The sequence below is a fragment of the Sinocyclocheilus rhinocerous genome, unplaced genomic scaffold, assembly GCF_001515625.1.
Source record: "Sinocyclocheilus rhinocerous isolate Xijiao unplaced genomic scaffold, SAMN03320098_v1.1 scaffold605, whole genome shotgun sequence".
In the NCBI taxonomy this organism is placed as follows: domain Eukaryota; kingdom Metazoa; phylum Chordata; class Actinopteri; order Cypriniformes; family Cyprinidae; genus Sinocyclocheilus; species Sinocyclocheilus rhinocerous.
This window is the reverse complement of record NW_015661612.1, coordinates 2,387,941-2,407,539: the sequence shown is the minus strand read 5'-3', so window position 1 is coordinate 2,407,539 and position 19,599 is coordinate 2,387,941. Positions and strand designations below refer to the sequence as shown.

General features: G+C 39.0%; 1 protein-coding gene across 2 annotated transcripts; it reads right to left on the bottom strand.

The window, feature by feature from the left end:
* Positions 1-1,249: 1,249 nt before the first annotated feature.
* LOC107726450 (influenza virus NS1A-binding protein homolog A-like) lies at positions 1,250-14,973 on the bottom strand. 2 transcript variants are annotated; one of them, XM_016536033.1, is made up of 16 exons: positions 14,834-14,973; positions 10,627-10,836; positions 9,664-9,927; positions 9,336-9,460; positions 8,526-8,695; positions 8,326-8,401; positions 8,066-8,239; positions 7,179-7,304; positions 5,025-5,132; positions 3,953-4,079; positions 3,638-3,865; positions 3,432-3,553; positions 3,233-3,359; positions 2,888-3,019; positions 2,556-2,729; positions 1,250-2,481 (listed from the first exon to the last, which is right to left on the bottom strand). In XM_016536033.1, exons 4-16 carry the CDS (start codon positions 9,444-9,446, stop codon positions 2,225-2,227), a joined length of 1,932 nt encoding a protein of 643 aa, XP_016391519.1. In that variant the 5' UTR covers positions 9,447-9,460; positions 9,664-9,927; positions 10,627-10,836; positions 14,834-14,973; the 3' UTR covers positions 1,250-2,224. The 2 variants fall into 2 exon arrangements, with proteins under 2 accessions (XP_016391519.1, XP_016391518.1); XM_016536032.1 differs by lacking the exon at positions 10,627-10,836.
* Positions 14,974-19,599: the final 4,626 nt, after the last annotated feature.

The following is a 19,599-nucleotide window of genomic DNA, read 5'->3' as shown; positions in this document are numbered from 1 at the left end:
GCTTTCACCGTGGACGAAGCGGAGTCCAGCCCGGGGTCGTCACATGTTGTTGCCACAAGCCCGCTGGGCGCTCCTTCGTCGAATCTGCCGGTCGCGCCTTTCTCAAGCCCACCGGCAGCTGTTTGAATCGTCGCTCCGGGATACGGCCTGACAGTATGTTAAGGAGAGTAACATTTCCGTCACACGCTTGAGGTATTCGGCCAATCACAACGCACTGGATAGCTGGCCAATCAGAGCACACCTCGCTTTTCAGACCGATGAGCTTTGTAAAAATCGACGCGTTTCAGAAAGGCGGGGCATAGGGAGAAACAATAATGTATGTGAATGTAATAAATACAGTATGTGGAAATTAAAGTTTTTTAAACTTTAAACCACATAAACACATTTCATTACAGCAAATACACAAAATAATGTTCTTTTTAGCAACATCATATGACCCCTTTAAAAATGGAATTAGATAACACCCTGCAAGATCTAGAGACACGTTTTTAAAATGCAAAATTATTATTTTAACTTTAGTGCCGCGTTTTTAAAATGCAGCGTCATGCGCCAGAAGCAGGAAACCGGGAGCACAACGGTCAAACTTTAACGGTCCGTCTAGCCCATGTTTACATAAAAAAATGGAACAAATCAGCGCAGCGGAATGCAAAAACTCACATGTAGCATGTAGTTCTTTCGGTATATATTTAACATATGTTATGAGTTCCTCATCTTTATCAGTCCTCCTTATCTCAGTAGAAATCACAGGTACCAGAAGGTCACTGCAGTGACCATGGCCTGAGTCCAATGGGTATTGAGTGCCAGAAAAGACCTATAATCCTTCCAGTAGACCTTGAGCTTGTGTGGCTTTTGGCCTACTTCCTGCCAGCACAACTGACATGATTTGTCTGGGATTAAGACAGGTTAGTATTTGTGAATGGAATGGAGTGAGGATACGGGATTGTTGGATAAGAATCAACCTGTGTAATAAATGGACTGATAATAAACTATCCCATGGATCATAAAATACAGTAATCCACCATCATAGCTAATGGCACAGAAGGAAATATCTGTAAATTCCCATTTTCTTCTGCCTTGTTTCCCTTCATCTGATCCTAAACTCACTTATCTAAACTGGTGTTATCCCACCAGAATAATGTAACATTTAATATAATCAGACAAGAATTCAATTCTAGACATAAAATGTGCAAAATACACAATCCAGTTAAATGAAACATACGCAATACAATGCTGACACACAAACAGATACTTTTACAGATTGAAATGGTTTATTAGTAAGGAAATATCAGCTCATAACAAATGTGGTACAGAACTTTCTCCCCCGATTAAGTTTATTGAGAAAAACAAAACCATGGAGCCAAAAAATTCTAAATTTTTTGTTGCTTCCAAATGCGAAACAGTAAATATTAAAAATAGATGGTCTGAGAAGGAAATGAGCATCACCTCACTTGCTTGAATCGGTCAAACAAAAGAAATAGTAACAAGGTCTAATGAGCAGAAGCACTGAAGCATGGTCGATTATACGCATGTGAGTGTAACTAAACTGGCACTGATTAAAGTTTATTAACCTCATGGGTGTTCTGCGTCTGCTAGCTCATCCATCTATCTATTGGTTACTGTAGCAGTGTATCAAAAATATAAAAAAGGCCATCTTTAAAGATTGGTAATCCTAGGTCATGGCTAATGATACAAAAAGGAAAGCCATGTGTTTGAATGTTTTGTAAAATAAGGCTTTGTATAAGCGTGGAGCTTCAAATGAAGAGAGCTAACAAACAAAATAAAATAAAATAAACCTATAAAGCAAACCTGAATCACTTCCTTATTGGGTTCAACCAATCAATGCAACTTGCTGAAAATGGAGAAATTCTAAACTCAAAAAAGTACACTCAGTATGCAATAAATGTTGGCATCCTTAAAATGGCAAAAAAGAAACAACAATATATACAACAACAAAAATAAAGTATGCAATATGCAAAGGCTTAATGTTGCTTTCGGCAACCCCCAACGGACCACCCCCACCCACCTCCTCCCAAACACTATAAGAAAGGTAAGCCTCATGGGTGACCCCTGTAAAGAAGACCCTACAAGACCCCGACACCTCAAAAACCCACCTGTCCACCCTCCCGCATACACACAGGACATCACAAAGCACGATTACGTCACTAAGCCTGTTAGTTTGAGTGAGATAACCCCCCACCCCCAATGGTTCCCTGACCCCTGGCTCTTAGGAATTGGTGAAGGCATCTGCACAGGGGCTCCACTCATCTGTTTTAGGGTTGTAGGCCTCAACCGAATTGAGGAAGTCGTTTCCATCAAAGCCACCAACGGCATAGATGATGTCACCGAGCACGGCTGCACCGGCATTGCTGCGTGGTGAATTCATGCTCCCCAGCATCCTCCATTCGTTGCGTGCAGGGTCGTACATTTCAACGCAACGCAGGGCATGAGAGCCATCAAAGCCGCCCACCACGAACAGTTTACCTGAGAGAGACGAACATCGGTTACCTTCTTCTACAAGCTGCATGTTCGTACCCCAGCATTTGTCCTTTGCTTACCTTCATGGACGGCCACTCCAGCTCCTCTACGGGCTATGTTCATTGGGGCAACAAGGGTCCAAATGTTGTTTTCTGGATTGTAGCATTCTACACTGTTCAAACAGTTCCAAGACTCTGCTCCTCCGATCACGTACATGAAGCCATCCAGCTCGCACACGGCAGCCTGATGCCTCCCTGTAAATGCACAAAAATAACGTTGAGAACAGTATCTGCAGATCCATCTGGCTTTTTATCAATGTAATCCCTGCTCTACGCTTAAGCTGTGATCTCTTATGTGCCCAAAACCTCTGTGGAAGCAATTATAGTGATATTTTTTTGTCAACGTGACTTACTGATGTTTAAAGGGGCACAACTGGTCCAGGCCTTGCTCACGGGGTCAAAAACGTCACAATTCTTCAGACCTTTCTGTCCGCATGGATCTGATCCCCCAACAACATACAGCTTGTTGTTCAGAGAGCAGACACCTGAGGAAAGTCAAACAAGCAGTGATAAATCTAAAGCTATCGTATTCTCTTTGTTGGATGGACAAATTCAAAATCTATTTGAAGGAATGCACAGATTCGGACAGAAACCGAGATTTAATGTTATGGCCAATAACCAATATAAGGCTGATATTAAAATGATATAGTATTTGATCTAAAAACAGTCATTTTAAATGCTACAAGTGAAGTTTTTACCTGCATTGCAACGATTGGTCCTGAGCTCAGGCACTTGAGTCCACTCGTCAGCACTAGGGTTGTACGTCTCCCCACAACTTAGTTCATCTGAATGGCCATTGGACCCACCCATCACATAAAGCTGACCCTGATTGGATAACAATAACAGTTTTTTTACTGTGCTTTTGAAGGCTTAACACCCATTTGACCATGTACACACCATGAGCACGGCCATCTGAAATCGAGCGCGTGGTGTCCTCATTGGAGCAATGAAACTCCAGCTGTCTGTCTTCATGTCGTAACATTCCACAGTCCTCAAGCACTCCTCCCGATTGTAGCCACCTGAATAACGGATCAGATAGAGTTGCTCAATGAAAGCAAGAGAGACATTCAGATGTTTCTATGGAATTTGTGCTGCCCACTAACCTGCGGCAATGAGTCGGCCGTTCAGAGCAGCAATGCCCAGGCCGGAGCGAGCATAGTGCATGGGTGCCAGCAGCTTGTCCGGTTCCTCTTCCAGTGGCTGGCCCTCAAAACTCAGGCTCTTGGTCAGACAAGGTGTAGCCGAGGGCGAGGCCTGGGGACTGCTGCGCCCATGCAGAAAGATCACACACAGCATGCCGTTCAACACGGCCAGACACAGATATGTATTGTCTGTGGGGAGAGAAAGAGGAAGATGATGACTTTAAGGGACTGCAGAGAAGTCTTGACTATCTAAAGACATCAAAGGTGCAAACGTACTGGTGGTTTTCTCGGAAGCAATGTATTTCCACTCTGGCTTGCAGGAATGTTTGGCGGATCCAGGGGAGAGGCTGCCAGAGGAGCTGGTGCTCAGCTGTCGGTGTACATTCTCACGTGGGGGCTTCTTCTGCAAAGGCACAGCGCAGCTACAGACTCCGAGCCCATGGTCCACATACACACAACCTCACACAGTCTCAGACCCTGTCTAGGTGTAAGCCTGACTCAACAACTTACCAGATGCTTGGCCTGCATCAGGTTAAAGAATATTCTAGGTTCAATGAAAGTTAAGTTCAATCGACAGCATTTGTAGCATAATATTGAATACCACAAAAACTATTTTGTCTCATGCTTCATTTTCTTTTAAAAAGCAAAAATTGAGGTTTTGGTAAGGTACTTACAATGGATGTGAAAGGGCCAATTTTTATAGGATATGAAGCTTATAACTTTATAAAAGTCTTACATTAATTCTTCTATTAAAACGTTTGTATTATATGAGCTTAAAAGTGATTTAAATCTTTTACATTTTAGCCTTTATGTTGTCATTGCAACAGAGTTGGATATAACGTTATCCAGAAAAGATTAGCAAGCATTTTTTTTTGTCCACAGTCCACAAATCAATTTAACATGCATAATATTGTTTACATTTTGTAGCTATACTATTGGAACAGTGAGTATTTTAACATTTACAGATTAGCCCTACTTACTTCCATTGTAAGTGCCTTACTGTAACCATGATTTTTTTATTTTTTTGAAAAGGAGGAACAAATGGAAAAAAAAAATTGTGATAAACCACAGCATGACTCAGATGCTTTTGAATGAGCTTGTATTGAACCTTGGACTATTCTTAACCTTATATCTACATCAATCTAATTCTAATGTAAAGCCACACTATAAGCAGCACAAAAACCCAATCCACACACTCATCACGCACACACCGTGATCGCTTTAACTCAAAACGCTCAGACTCAACAGCCCAGCACAACAAAGCAGCTGCTCTGCTAGCATTAAATCTTGCATTTGCTACGGGCCTGCTGCGGTCCAGCCTGAGAAGAGCTCGGCGCTGGTTGTGTACCTGCACAAACTGGATGTGGTCATCCTCAGTGCCGAACACCTCAGCCTGCCCATCAAGCAGGCTCCCATCGAGCAGCTTGTGATCGGCCGAATAGTACAGCATTTGCACCTGCAAAACACACAGCAACAACAGAACCCATGTGGCTGTCTCCATGACAAAAGAGCACCCAACTACGTGGGTCAGGGGAAGAAGGAAAGTTAAGAAGGGAAGGGCCAGCAGGGTTTGCTGCAAAATGCTGGTAAAAAAAAGCTTCTTTAAGAATAAAAACACAGTGTTGTTGTGGATTCAGGACCATTTCGAAAGATCTTCTGGACTTTTCACTGCACTGAAAACAGCAGAATGTGGATCACAATACAGTTCGCCACAAAGCATCTTGGGAACCATCATTTGTCAACAAGTTTGGAGAAGGAAATAGACAAACAAGCTCCGCCAGTGCATGTTCAGCTGTCATCCTCCAGCCATCCTCTCAGCTGAGGGGGTTAGTCAAGTCAGACGTCATCACACAAACTCCAGTACAATACTGGTTAGCTGTTTTCAACTTTTAACAGCTCAAAAATTAGTGCTTCATTAAGGGAAAAAAAAGAATCTAGGATCGTCTTCAAGCTTTTTTAAAAACCAAATATAATACAAAATTCAGTTCAAATAACTGGAAAAAAAATCCACTGAAATTGGATAAAATAGTACAATGATTGTAAAAACGAGAAAAAAAATGTGCAGCAACGTTATTTAGGGATAGCATTTCTGTATATTTGTCTATGGGTACTTACAGATATATTAAGCACATATAATGGTAAAAGCAAGGTTGCATCAATGTTTTTAAGTGCCCTGCACAATGAGAAAGTGTCTGAAGTTCAACATTTTAAGCTGCCTGTGACCACTTGTGTACAGGTGCTGATGCCAATGAAACAGGACCAGTAGGTACTGCTGAAATAAAAAGAGGTAATTTGTGTATAGCTATAGTAGTGTTTTATAGATTATTGAATTTAGATTTTTTTTAATTTTATATATAATTTAAAAACAATCATGTTTCGTGTTTCCATGACTGGCTGTTGCTGTCACTTCAGAGTACCTGTGCCCATCCCTGCTGGGAATGTGTCCAAAAGCAGATTAAAAAGGAACTAGGAACTGAGAGCGACTTCAGAACATCCCTCTAAGCTGCACTCAGTTTCCACTTCCTTTATTTAGGATGAAACACATTTGTAGGTGCGATCAGGAAGCCTTTTGTGAAGTTGACGGCTCTCTTCCTTTTCTTTCATTCGTACTTAATCAGTATTCAGGTGTATAATGTGTAAATGTAAAATGCCTTAGTTGTATAAAATGTTTATATTTGTGTGCCAGTCATCTGAATATCTTGTACTGTAAGTGTGTGCATGAACAACTATACGACATGCTTTGATTTACTTTGCATGCATGTCAGTTACAGTAAGTGGACTTAATATGTGAATGTCTTGAAGTGTTCAATGCGGTGGTACTCAGACATCTGAAGTGTTATTTTAAATGATCTGTGTACTGTAGGTGAGTGCAGCTGTTTAAGAGACAGGAGCCTAATGCTCGTTTCACCACAGCTCCCTCTCGTTCTTTTGTTATTTTCTTTCATTCACTGACTCATTACCCTGGAGGGCCCCAGTCTTGGCTTCTTCAGTCTTGTAAGAATCCTGCTGATGTTTGCTCTAATAAACCTAAGGAGAGATAAATCAGTGGGGAGGAAGAACTGTTAGTGTTGGTTCCCAGAGCAAGCACACTCACTCAAACACTCACACAACACCTGCTTAGAGAAGAGAGAGATGTCATTGGGATGGCAACATGTCATGTCACTCTCTGCGAGCAGACAGAGTAGCTGCAGTTACTGCACAGCACTGAGCATTCAGGAGGCTTTTAGTTTGGCTCACCTGGACTACCCACTCGCCTTTGCGGAGGGTGTAACAGCCCCGTTCTGTACCTAAATGTATATTCTTTAAGGCCCGGGGTGATTTGTGGGTGAAGGGGGAGAGGAAAAAAATATATATATGGAAGGCAGAGAGACAAACCCAACCAACCTCTACCATTAAGATGGCTGGTGTGAACGGACCAGTTAAGTCTGTCAATGGGATGAATTACGAGGGGGAAGAAGGGAGGGAAGTGAGAGAGGAGCTCACAGTGGAGCGCAGTACCCACCTCCTCCATCAGTCGCTCCAGGGGTTCACCATTTTCCCATAGGCTGCGTTGCACCCAGCCAATCACCTTGGAGTACAGCTTGCCATTACTAGGCAAGGTCAAGTTATCCTCCAGCAGCACCTCCAACTATAAACCAGACCAAAAGAAAGCGTATTTAGCATAAGAGCACAATAAAGAATAGTACATGACCTGAATGGATTAAAGGGTCATGAAACACCAAACTACTTTTTCGGAGTAGACAATGTTAGCATCCGTTCATTTTAATTGTTGGAGAAAACTGGTTAATTTTGAGCTTTTTTGAGCTATTTCCGTCTTCTGGGTTTAAAATCTACATCGTGTTGACGTCACGGTTTGTGACGTGGCAAAGGTCTGTTGTACTCCGATGACGCGTCGGTGTCTCATAATTATTCATGAGACTGCGTGTTCTTATCTATGAGAAGACGCTTAGCTTAATTATTCACAACAGCATGTGACAGACGCTTCAGACAGTGAAACTGCGTACATTAACTGAGAAACGTTCATGAATCGAAGGTGAGCGTTTGTTTTTGCTTTGTAAGAGTTCAGCAAAAAACGCGATTCATTCACTTAGTGAGTGCAACCGGTTTTAACAGCTCTTTGATGCAACCAATCAAAAGGCTTATATAAACACCACAAAATAAGCCTTAAAAGTTAGAGGTGCAACGGCGCGTTCATATATGTTTTCGATGCAGAGTGCAAATGCAAATGGCTGTGCATTTATTCGTGTTTTTAACTCAATGGGGCAAAATGAAACTGTCTGAAACAAACCGAAGCTGTGTGTTGCCCGTCTCCCCTCTTTTGTAGCATTTTTCAAAAATTGTGGTGAGAAGTAAACAGGGGGTTTCATGAACCTTTAAAGGTCAGCTCACCTTAAGACGTGGCAGCTTGAGGAAATCCTCTTGCTCAGACACGTCCAGAAGATGCTCCTGGATATAGCTGTCGATCTTGCCCAGCAGACACCCGTCTCCCATGCAGCTGGCAAAATTGCGATAGGAGATGGCGCTCTGGGAATCCATCTTGGAGAGAAGATAGTCGCCACAGATCTGGGAGCAAGGACAGAAGAGTTGGTTAGTGCTTCATCTCAAGTAAAACCATCTCAAAAACACAAACACGTGCTTGATTAACCTACCTGCTTCACTCTGTCCATTTTGAGCCGTTTGGCTGCAGAGTAAACCTCCTTAACCAGCTCTTTATCTGCCTTCAACCTGCAGAGAGTAACAATAAATATCAGAAATAATTGGTTGCCTCAAATGGAAAGCCATTAATATGGTAGAAAAAGTGCCTTATTGATGGCTCTAAATGGTTGATTGCAAGTTGTGTGTGTCTTACTGGGCAGTGTAAGCATAGTTGAGAAGGATTTCCACAGCCACAGGGTCCAGATCCTCAAATTTCACATGAGAGATACCATGAGGTTCCAGGTCGCTGTTAAATATTTCAAACAGATATGGACTGCAACAAGCCAACACTGCCCGATGAGCCATCAATTCATGGCCACACACCTGCAAAGGTAAAAGGACAAAGGTTAAGTCTATTATGACATTGTAACAAAGAGATATACACAATTTCTATTTATTTTACTAACAGGTAATAAATTACTTCAAATAAATCTGAATTTTCAGATAAGGTGCTTGGTCATTTAAATGTCATCGCTACGATTCTGGTGTTGCTATGTAGCTATTAAGGTGTTTTGGGTGGGTTTTAGTATGCTATGCTGTTGCTATATGGGTTTGAACAAATCCCAAAGATTAAGTATTAGTATGAGTTTGGCAGCATCATTAAATACCAAAACAAATATCCAGATACCACTTACAGTATTTATATTTGGAACAAGAATGTTTTTTTTTTTTTTAATCGAAAGAAATTAATCTTGAGAATCAACTATTAAATCTCTTAAGATAATGTTAAACCTCCCATTCAGTCTTTGAAATATTCGGAACACAGAGGGTTTGGCTTTGTCTGTCACATGGCTAAAGGCCATTCAAAGATCCAGGACCTGCGTATAATGAACACACTCTTCCCTGAGTCATGTTTCAGCCTTCTCATAATGACACAGAGAATAATAAGGTTAAAAAAGGGTGTGTTACATATACTACTGTAATATTATTACTTTTGTAATGCGTTACTCCCAACACTGGTTACCTGAAGTCTCACATCACAGAACTGGCCGTTCTTTCTAAGGGCGTTCATCTTGGCCACAGTGGAATCCAGGAAACTTTCATCCTCAAAGATCAAATATCCGTTGGGAATCATTTTGGAAATTAAGCCTTTTCAAAAGCAAAACAATAACATGCTTAAGTCGATTTTATGAATTTACCTCAAAATATCACCCACACACACACAAATTCACATAAAATACAATGTATCACTCATTTTAACTGCCAGCTAAAAAGTTGTCAGAGTCTAAAATCACTATAAATCAGTCCTATTGTGCACACATAACAGCTTCAGGTATAAGTCATGTACTTACCTAATACCGAATGACGTACGTCTGGGAGAGATAGTTTACTTGGGAAAACCGTAAAAAGGCACGAGTGAAGTAGAACCAAGAATGGGAGCCTAGGTCTTCCTTCACTACGAAGTGGATGGAAAAGGTAATGCCAGGCAACCAGTGGGCACGGCAGGAGGTCAGAGGTGACTCAAACTCTCAGGCTTAGAGTGACTGCAATCAAGTCCTCGCGTGTCCCGTTGGCTATAGACTCAAACCTTTTCTGTGTTGATCGTGTATTATAACCTGCAGAACAAATAACAAACAAACAAGGGGTTGTGATGACTGATTATCTCAGGAACACTGATCACATCAAGGGCAATTTCTAGAATGTCAATGGCCACAACATCTAATACTGATTTAGAATGAACCAACAGAAATGAAAGGTTCACATGTCGCTCAAGGGCAGAAATGCTGCCGATCACAGACTGACCCAGCTTTACGCTACTGATCGCTTTCATGGAGTTAAACATTCGGGATCAGCCTTCACTCCTTCTGCACAGACAGTTCAAATTAATCCGGATAGAATCAGTTTCATACAGACTTAATTCAACAAGCGGCCTAAATCTCAGGACATGCTTTTCAAACCCTCTGTTAACCCCTCCCTCAGTCAGACCGTTTCAACAACACACACACAGATTCTCCCCATCTTCTTCCCCAGTTAAGAAGGACATGGCTCTACCACACCCACATGCTTCCAGGAAATTTCCACAGGTCTTTCAAAGCCCTTTTAGCCAGCAGATGGCCAACTTTTAGGGGCGGAGGATGGTCACACAACCAAAAAAATTTACTTAGTCAGGAATTTGGATGCATTAATCACATTCCCACAATGATGTGGCTACAGCTGTGTGGGGATGGAAAAATGCAGAAGCGAAAAACAAATGAGCTCCAGTGTGTGGAATCCTCATGTTTTACATGAAAACCTGCTAGTATTTTTCCACTCACATCCTTTTATGCACTTTCATCCTCAGTCGACACAAATGCTCCAAACAGGCAGTGGAGGTCTTTGGATAATCTGCTCATTCTCTCTTGCTCTATCCTCCTCAGGGATTGATTATTGAAAACAGCAATCGGAAAATGCTAGGCCTTAATTTACCTCATCATAGGGATGCTTCCTTTTGAAGATAAATGGCATTGGAGAAACACTTTCAAGCACTAGGAAAAGTAAAAAGACCACGAAAGCACTGAATTATGCTTTTTATGTGAGATCTCACTAATGCCCTTCCTTTTTCAACTGTCTACATTGAAGTTTATTCCACTAAATATCACATCTAAGGTTAATCCAAACTCTTTCCTGCTTAAAAAAAAAAGCTTTTAAGAAGGATCTTTTTTAAAAAATCTAAAAACAAAAGAATTAAAATTAGATAAAAGTTTTAAAATAATTTTCTTAAACTTATTTTCAAGAAAGGTTTAGATTTATTTAAAAAAAATAATAATAATACATGCAAGTATTATTATTATTTTTTTAATTTTCAGTAATTACACACCTCATTTTAGAACCTGAATTAACTTTCTTGACATTAAAATGTCACATTATTTGATATTTTATTATATGCACTGACCTTGACACATTTTTAGGACAAAAACAAAGTCATGTCATTGACTCTTAAAATGTGAAAAACTTTCCACTCATTGATAAGTCTGAACTGTCCAGTTTCAGGTTAGTGACCTTAATCCGAGTGGTTGGTCCACTTGGAGTGGAATCAGGGACTGATACTTTAAACCAGGCCATTTACGGGAAGGACAACAGACAAAGCCTATGGTGACTTTGCAGCTTCAGACAGACTCACAAATCTGTCCATTGTGTAGCGACAACCACAGCATCCGCACACAATTACTGACAGAGCCGAGGGTGAAAACTGAAAAGACAAAAAGATGAGCAGATACTGAAATGCGTGGTGGCAGAAAAAACTCTCTGAAAGAATCTTTTTTGCCCCCTCTGGCATGCAGTGAACAGCAAGCTCAGTCGGTATGCGTGGGACTGACAGCGAGGCGAGAGAGAAAGAGGAGAATGGGTTGAAACACAAAGCAACAGTTGTTCTATTGACTCTGCAGAAGTACTCAACAGATAACCCAGACTGAGCAACAACTTAATGTATCGCTTAAGGCCATAGAAAAATTCAAACTAAGGCTAAAGAGGACAATGTGTTCCTTGCATGCATTTGTATATAGTTCAACCTGCTCTCAGTTTACTCCACGACAACAAGCAGCATTTGCAATTATATTGGTCTTCATCATAAGACCCCTTTCTGGCAAGTCACGCTTTCTCTCTGGGACCTCCGCCAGCTCTGAGAAAAAGGTGAACTACATTAGTCAGCATCAGCGATTCACAGCAAATTTGTACCAGGAATCAAGACCTTGCCATTGTTATGCCATGCTTTACAGATAATAATGATTTCAATTAATGTCCCTGGATGTCTAGAATAACTAATAACATACATCTTCTATAGAGCTGACAAATACCCCAATGTACCTTTGAGCTCATGAATGGCTTGATACAACAGTGAATTTGCATAAAATGTGTAGGAAGGGAAGTGGGTGTGCAACTAAAGAAACAATATTATGGCCAAATTGTTGTGCAAGATCATCAGAGGCTGTGGAAGAAAATTTATATCACAAAATCATATTCAGATGTGCACTAAAGTCTTAGCTGTGTTTCCAGGGGTTACATAACATCTGGCAAAATCAGTGATTTATTCTCTTTCGGCCTAAACTAAAACACACTGCTACTCTTTCCATAAACCCACAGGCAGCAGAAGATCTTATGTAATTTAAATTCCTAATTACAAAGATGGAAAGAACACATATTATGAATGCTCTATCATAATAATTACAGTTCAGCACTTTTTAATAGAATTTATTTTCTAACTGCTTTGTGAATTAATAGATTACATTCTGAAAGCAAAGGGCAACAAAGCTGCTGTTTTTATCTTGGCTTCTTATCTCTGCACCTCTCTAATGAAACGCTAACCTTTATGCAAAAAGGTTAATGGGAGAACACAATTTAAGCATTGAGCTAACAGAGGCACCGGCTGACCTCACGCATGAGAACAGGCTGGAAAACTGAATAATCCTTCACCAGGTACAGAAAGAATGTTTGAAAGGGAAAGAGACCGAACACTGATTTTATTTACAGTGGCCGTCAAAGAAATTGTCTCTCAGTGATTCACATTAACCACAACATGCAATAGAGGAAAGGCAGTTAATTAGCCAAGTAATTCTCTAAAATAGAAATATAAAATAATAGATGTATACAAAAAAACATCATCTTAACTCTTAGGAATCTATGCATCATAATACACAAGCAAAGGTAGTAGTTTAAGGAGCACAGGATTTGCTGCATTCATTTCCCTTACAAATGAAGCACTGCGGTGACAATTAGGTCATCCATAGGCAGATGTAGAGATATGGAATGGAAATGGATTTGTGAGAAGTGAAACTGCTGCTTTCTTGCAAATGGGATTGTGAAATATGACTATAGAGATTTTATTATGTACTGTGAGAATGTGAACACAATGTTAGGTTGTGGAAATGATTGCAAGTATTTTCAGGTGTGAAGTGAGAACATATGTAGAAAGAAAACAGGGGGGGACCCATAACCAGACATGAAATTCCCCAGCATTTGTCATTTCCATATATTCTGCCTAAAAATCTCCTTTCATGTTTCACAGAAGTCATACAGGAAGATGGAAAAATATCACAGAAGTTATACAGGAAGATGGAAAAATATCACAGAAGTTATACAGGAAGATGGAAAAATAACGACCAACATAAGGATGAAAAAAAGTCCACAAAACCATAATTTTTGAGAACTGCTGCTTAATAAAACTGTATGCAGAATAATGTGTGAATAATTTAAACTATACAAACATTAATAACATTTTTAAAATCGATTAGGTTGCAGTTTGCTGATTTTTGTCAAATAACTTCTGTTTTTGTTTTTTAAATAAAAGAGTGATTTCAATTCAATATATTGCAGGCTCATTTATTGGTAATAAATAATTGATAATAAATAATACTGACGATGATAAATAATCAAATAATATTGGGCTTGTTTTTTAAGCTGTGGTTGCTTTTTTGTCTCGCGAGAGTTGGAAACAGTGCTTGCATCATACAGATCCCGGACCCTTTCTTGAGACTCTCGTCCAAGTCTACGGTAAAAATCCAAAACTAGGTCAGTGGGACTTGGTCGTTATTTTTCCATCTTCCTGACAAAAGATCAACAATGAGGTAATATGTATGTTCTGCATCAAAATGTACGAGCACTGCTCTCTATGAACCACACCAGTCACTTTTTAACCTTGACAAACTGCCCCGTCCTGGTTTTCATTTCTCTGTTATTTCATTTACGTTATGTCTTGGTCGGCATTTACGGTTCTTTTTAATGATGAAGAACAATTAATTTTAAGAATGGAAAAACGTTTACCTTGCAAGTAGACAATAATCAGGACAATAGCATAACCAAAATTTACAGGGCAAACAACGAAATTTGAAAGTGTATGGAGCCCATTTTATAATTAAACGGGAAAAAACGACATGAATGAAGATTGGGGTAACGTTAAATGAACTGCCTGACGAATACTGAATGTGCAATATTTCAGCGCCTACAATACTGTAATGTTAAATGCCAAATAGTGAAAATACAATTGCTGTAACTGGATGTTTACTTTGTATATTTTTTATTTCTTTATTTCGTTAGTAATAATAAGCAATTCTTTATTTTAATTATCAGTGCTTCGTTAGAGACTTATTTTAAATGTACATTATTTTCATATGTGTGAAACAAATGTACAACGTACAAATAGAAAAATCCAAATAAATTAAATATATAAAAAAAAAAAAACGGTTTCCTGCGCGCTGCAAACGTTAAACTCAAGCGGGTGATTCTCTGATGAGAGCAACGCCTGCGGTTTTCATTTCAAGAGACGCGCAGAGCAGATTACAACCATAGACTGTACAACGTACGTACCATATGGCAGTCGCGTGAGTAACGTTACATACAAGCGTACGTGTAATACAACGTAGCAACGTACAAGCAAATAATCTTCAGATGTTGATCTTAAAATAAATAAAAGAAACACGTAGTATTAACGTATCCTAGGAGGACAGGAGGCGTGAAGCTTCACATATTACTGATACGCTTGATTCTTACCTGATCTGTTTGACGGTAGACGATAGTAGACATATTTAAGGTCAATTCAGAGCTGTTGGTTGTGGATTGCAAAAGCAACAGATATGGCACGTTTCTGCGTCAGTACAACACTGTCGTTCCGGGTCTCGAGATCACCGGGTCTGTTAGATCGGTGAGCGAGCTTTGACAGGGACGCTCAGCTGATGCACGAGCTTAACAAAAGCCACGGGGCCTGTCGCGTGTGACGTAACGCAAGAGCTCCGCCTGCGGAAAAGTACCGACGGAGTGTGAGGTAGTGATGGGAAGTCCGGTTACAGTAGGTGGCGATATGCGCAAAGATTGCAACTCGCCATAAAACTAAGAAGAAGAAGAAGAAGAAGAAGAGGTGAGGTCGGGCGCTGGAATCAGGGGAAAACGGCTAACTAGTCTGGATTGATACATAGCTTTTGAAAGTTTTCACTGCATTTATCCCATTTGCTTTATGCATTTCATGCTGAGTCATTCTTGAATAGTGGTTCTCCGACAGAGGGGCGTGGTCCACTAGGAGACCTCAGTAAACTTCAAATGGGCCGTAGTTATTTTAATACAACCTATTAAATAATTTTAATTTAAAGTGCTTAAACTTGATTAAAATCAACGTGTAATTTTACAACATGTAAATTGACATTTCTCTATTTCTCACGTGAAAACATGCAGAAATTTCCCAAATATTTTCCCCTCAACCAAGGTTGTTTTTATGGAAATCTATTTCTACCATGGGACAAAAACAAATATTAATTTTAAAAAAGGTAATTGTGACTTTTTATCTCGCAATCCTGCTTTTCCTTTGAATTCTGAGTTTACATTTCACAATAGCCTACTGTTTTTTTTTTCTGCCATGGAATGAAAACAAAGATAATTGTGACTTTTTATCTCACAATTCAGAATTTTGCTCACAATTGCAGGTTCATATCTCACAGTTCCAACTTTTATCTCAGAATTGCGAGAAAAAAGGTCAGAAGTGTGAGATATAAACTCAAAATTCCAAAAAAATTAAGTCAGAATTGTGAGAAAAGTCGCAATTACCTTTTTATGTTTTTAACCCATGGTGGAAATGGACTTGTGTAGTTTTTAATGATAAACATTCAATTTTTGAAACTTATCTTTTGAAATATATCATAATTATTTTAATATTTTGACACTACTAGTTTCTGAGGGCGAGGCATTCAAAAATATTTTCTTAGAGGACCTTAAATCAGGGGTTTAGAAGTGAGGTTTAGAGCCTCATGGTTTTGAAACAAACATTACCTGCATTCTCACTGTCATTTTTATTTTTTTTATTTTTTATTTTTTTTATTAGCCTTAGGCTTTACACACCAACATCAGTGATTATAGGGTGATTATCTTTGCATGTGGTCACTGGCCAGTGAGCCTTTGCATATGGTCACAAATGAGTGAATGATGAGAGTCCTGATTATGGCTTTTAGATGTCGAGACCTCCAATACCATATCAGATATTGCACTCCTTCATCTCCTCATGTGCAAAGAAGCTTAGCTTTTCCTGTGATGCAGGAGTGCATGACGTCAGAGCCAAATTTTCTTCATTATCCTCTCTCTCCTGCACAGGTAAGACTCTCTGCCTTAGCCAGCGTTGTAAATCTTAATTGGATTAATGGATCAGCGGCACGACTATAGACACATGAGCCCAAGGTAGCACTAAGCTGCCCATTCTGTAACTGCCAGCCAGTGTAATGCACTGACTGCACAATGCCAGTAACAGAGACCCTAGAAACATCCTGGCCTTTGTGTACAAATCCTCACCAACAACTGAACTGACAAGCAATTGTCGACATACGGATCATGTTTTTTAAAAACAAAGTTGTAGGCATAACTGAAGGACGGGATTAAACTGGAGATCCTGTTTACACACAAAGCCATTGTGGCCCTTTCAGGGAGCCAGGTCAGTGTCTGTCCAGGGGGCCAGAGATTGGGCTTGTTCTCTTTGTTGTGGTATAATTATTGTAATTTGTGGTTATTTAAAGTGTTGACCCATTCATAAGCAACATGACTGCTCATGTGTCCAGAATAATGCTGTTTTGCATCACATAATGCAGGATCCTATAATATATTGTTTATTAATTGTTATTAATAATTGTTATTTCAAATACTCACTGTAACAGAAGTCACTGAATAATTTTAAATTGTCATATTTGTAACATGTCAAAAAAGTTGACAGATACCTCCCTATGTAATATGCGTGTGAATTTGGAATAATAAATCTAATAAAAAATACAGCAATTACATGACATAATATTTGTGCCCTTTTGTTTATATAGTTCATGAGAGCAGATATGAAGCATATGCACCACCCTCCAGAACTTTTTGAGACTGATGAGATTTGTAGTGTCAGTTTTGCCCTAGCGCAATGTTCTTGTCCCCTCAAGTTTCAAACAGATACACGACCAATCTGAATCCTCATGTATAATTGGTTCATTTAATCACATTGTGTACGTGTGTGTGTGTGCACATGGGTATTTAGCTCGTCTGAAATCCTCAGGCTCAGTCTACTGGCACAGATGTGTTCTGACAGCAGCAGTATTAATATTTCATGTGAGAGGCAACGTCTTGCAACTACAACTAACACATGAGGCGTATGGGGAATGTTCCTGAATCAGATCACCAAAAAAAAATTTTTTTTAAATCTTTGTTTAGCAGAAGGAGTGCTCTAAAAGGAAATATGACTGTGAGGAATGGAAAAACTTTTGCAAGTTATTGTCACAGTTGCATGCTAGATGTTTGAGTGTGATTTCACATTCATAAAACAGTTTACATAATAATGGTTTTATGAACCATTTACTTCTTGAATGAAGCCCAAAAAATTTCTGTGCCACTAACACCACCAAGTGAATTTGCCAAAATGATGACTGTTTTCAAACACGTTTCCAGAACAGTCCCTCTTTCTTCCATTAGTTCCAAAAAACAAATGGCTTCGCCTCAAATTCATGCTGTTAGTTCAGCCAGTGTTGCCATTTTGAGCTTGTCAGGATGCTCAAATAAAAAGCAATGTTTGATGGCGCCACAGAGCCAGTGTTTATACTTTTTAGGGAAATCAACCTGCAAGTTCTAGTTGTCACTGTACATTAAGCTATCATGAGAGAAATGTTTTAAACATTTAACATTTTTGTATTTAATTAGTATAATTAACAAGTATTGGTCTTTAAGGCTAAGATTTCATATAAAATGTTTTAAAATCTAAAATATTAGGCACTTTATTTTTAAGCGTAAGTGCAGATACAAAACGGTTATGTTCACATATGCGTAAACCAGTTTAGTAAAACTAGGTCATGCAGTGTACTGTATGAAGACATATACATAATTAATGCATGCTTACATACTGTACTGCACTCTTAGAGAAGCTGCATGGCTTGTCTGTATTTTCTGTGTTGAAGTGTAATGGTGTCACTATCAGATGAATTAAATGGAATGCTGAGAGATTTAATACACAGCAGATTTACAGTATGAGTCATTCTTGCGGAGTAAACCTTCATGTTTTCTATACAGGTTCATGGCTTACATTATTGTAATTGTGTCCCCATTAAGTCCTTTTTTAAATTAACACTAAATATATACACACAATGGGTGATGTCCTAGATGGAACATAATAACTTTCCAGGATGTACTGAAGATCTCATCCATGTCTGTAATATCCCTATGGATAATAGCAGTTCATAACATGTTTTTAACAATCTCCCTAAAGTAACTCATCATAATACTCTGTAGTCTTTAAATCTATTCCAGCCAATGGTTTGTGTGCTTCAGTACTCCGATACAAACAGCATGAGCTATTTCCAAGTATTAATTTAAAATGCCACCAATTGATGCTAGAACCGCAAATAAATCAGCATTGAATTAAGAACCTGTTGTTTTAGACCTTAAATTGGTTCATTAGATTTATGAGTTGCAGGCATCCTGTCTGCTAGCATCTAATACTGCAGCCAGGACATTCATTCGGCAGCAACCGCTATCTGACACATTCATTGTTCATATTGAGCAGTTGTAATGTAGCACGTCTAATTTCATTATTCTGCAGGGCTGCATTATTCACTTAGTATTTAATTGAAGATATCACACAGTAATCATAACAAACTGAACCTGCTCACATCATTTACATATCTTAACATCATTATTTGCAGATTAAGGATTTCTCATAAATTTTTTTAGGAGTCTATATAAGCTTATACCAGTAGTCTAGTTTATTAAAAAACATTTGAATGAGCTGATGGCAGTTTTATTCTCAATTCTACTAATGATTGCATATCCTCTATATAGAGTAGAAGATTCTTTAACTGGATCATAACTGCTTAAAAAATCTAAATAAATAAATCTAGGTAAGTCATTATACATGGTTTAAATATATTTAAATTAAAATCTGTTTTCATTAACTATATTGTTTTTATATTCAAATGTTATATTAACAGGGGACATTATGAATTAACAGTAGCTGTAGGGAGAGAGGAGCATAGCAACTGAGTGTATGTGAGTGTTGGTTTTCTGGCATGTGTCTGTGTGTAAGTTTGCATACAAGTATTTGTTTAGCCTGTATTTGATATCCGCCTTTGCACTTTTATCATCCCCCATTCTTCAGTGGAAACAAATTATTTCTCTAAAAATAGTTAAAGTTGAGTTGTAGTCACTGTTAACTTCACACTTAAAAAAGAAATACACACACACACAAATATATACAGTACACACACACATATATATATATATATATATATACATATATATACTGTATGTGTATATATATA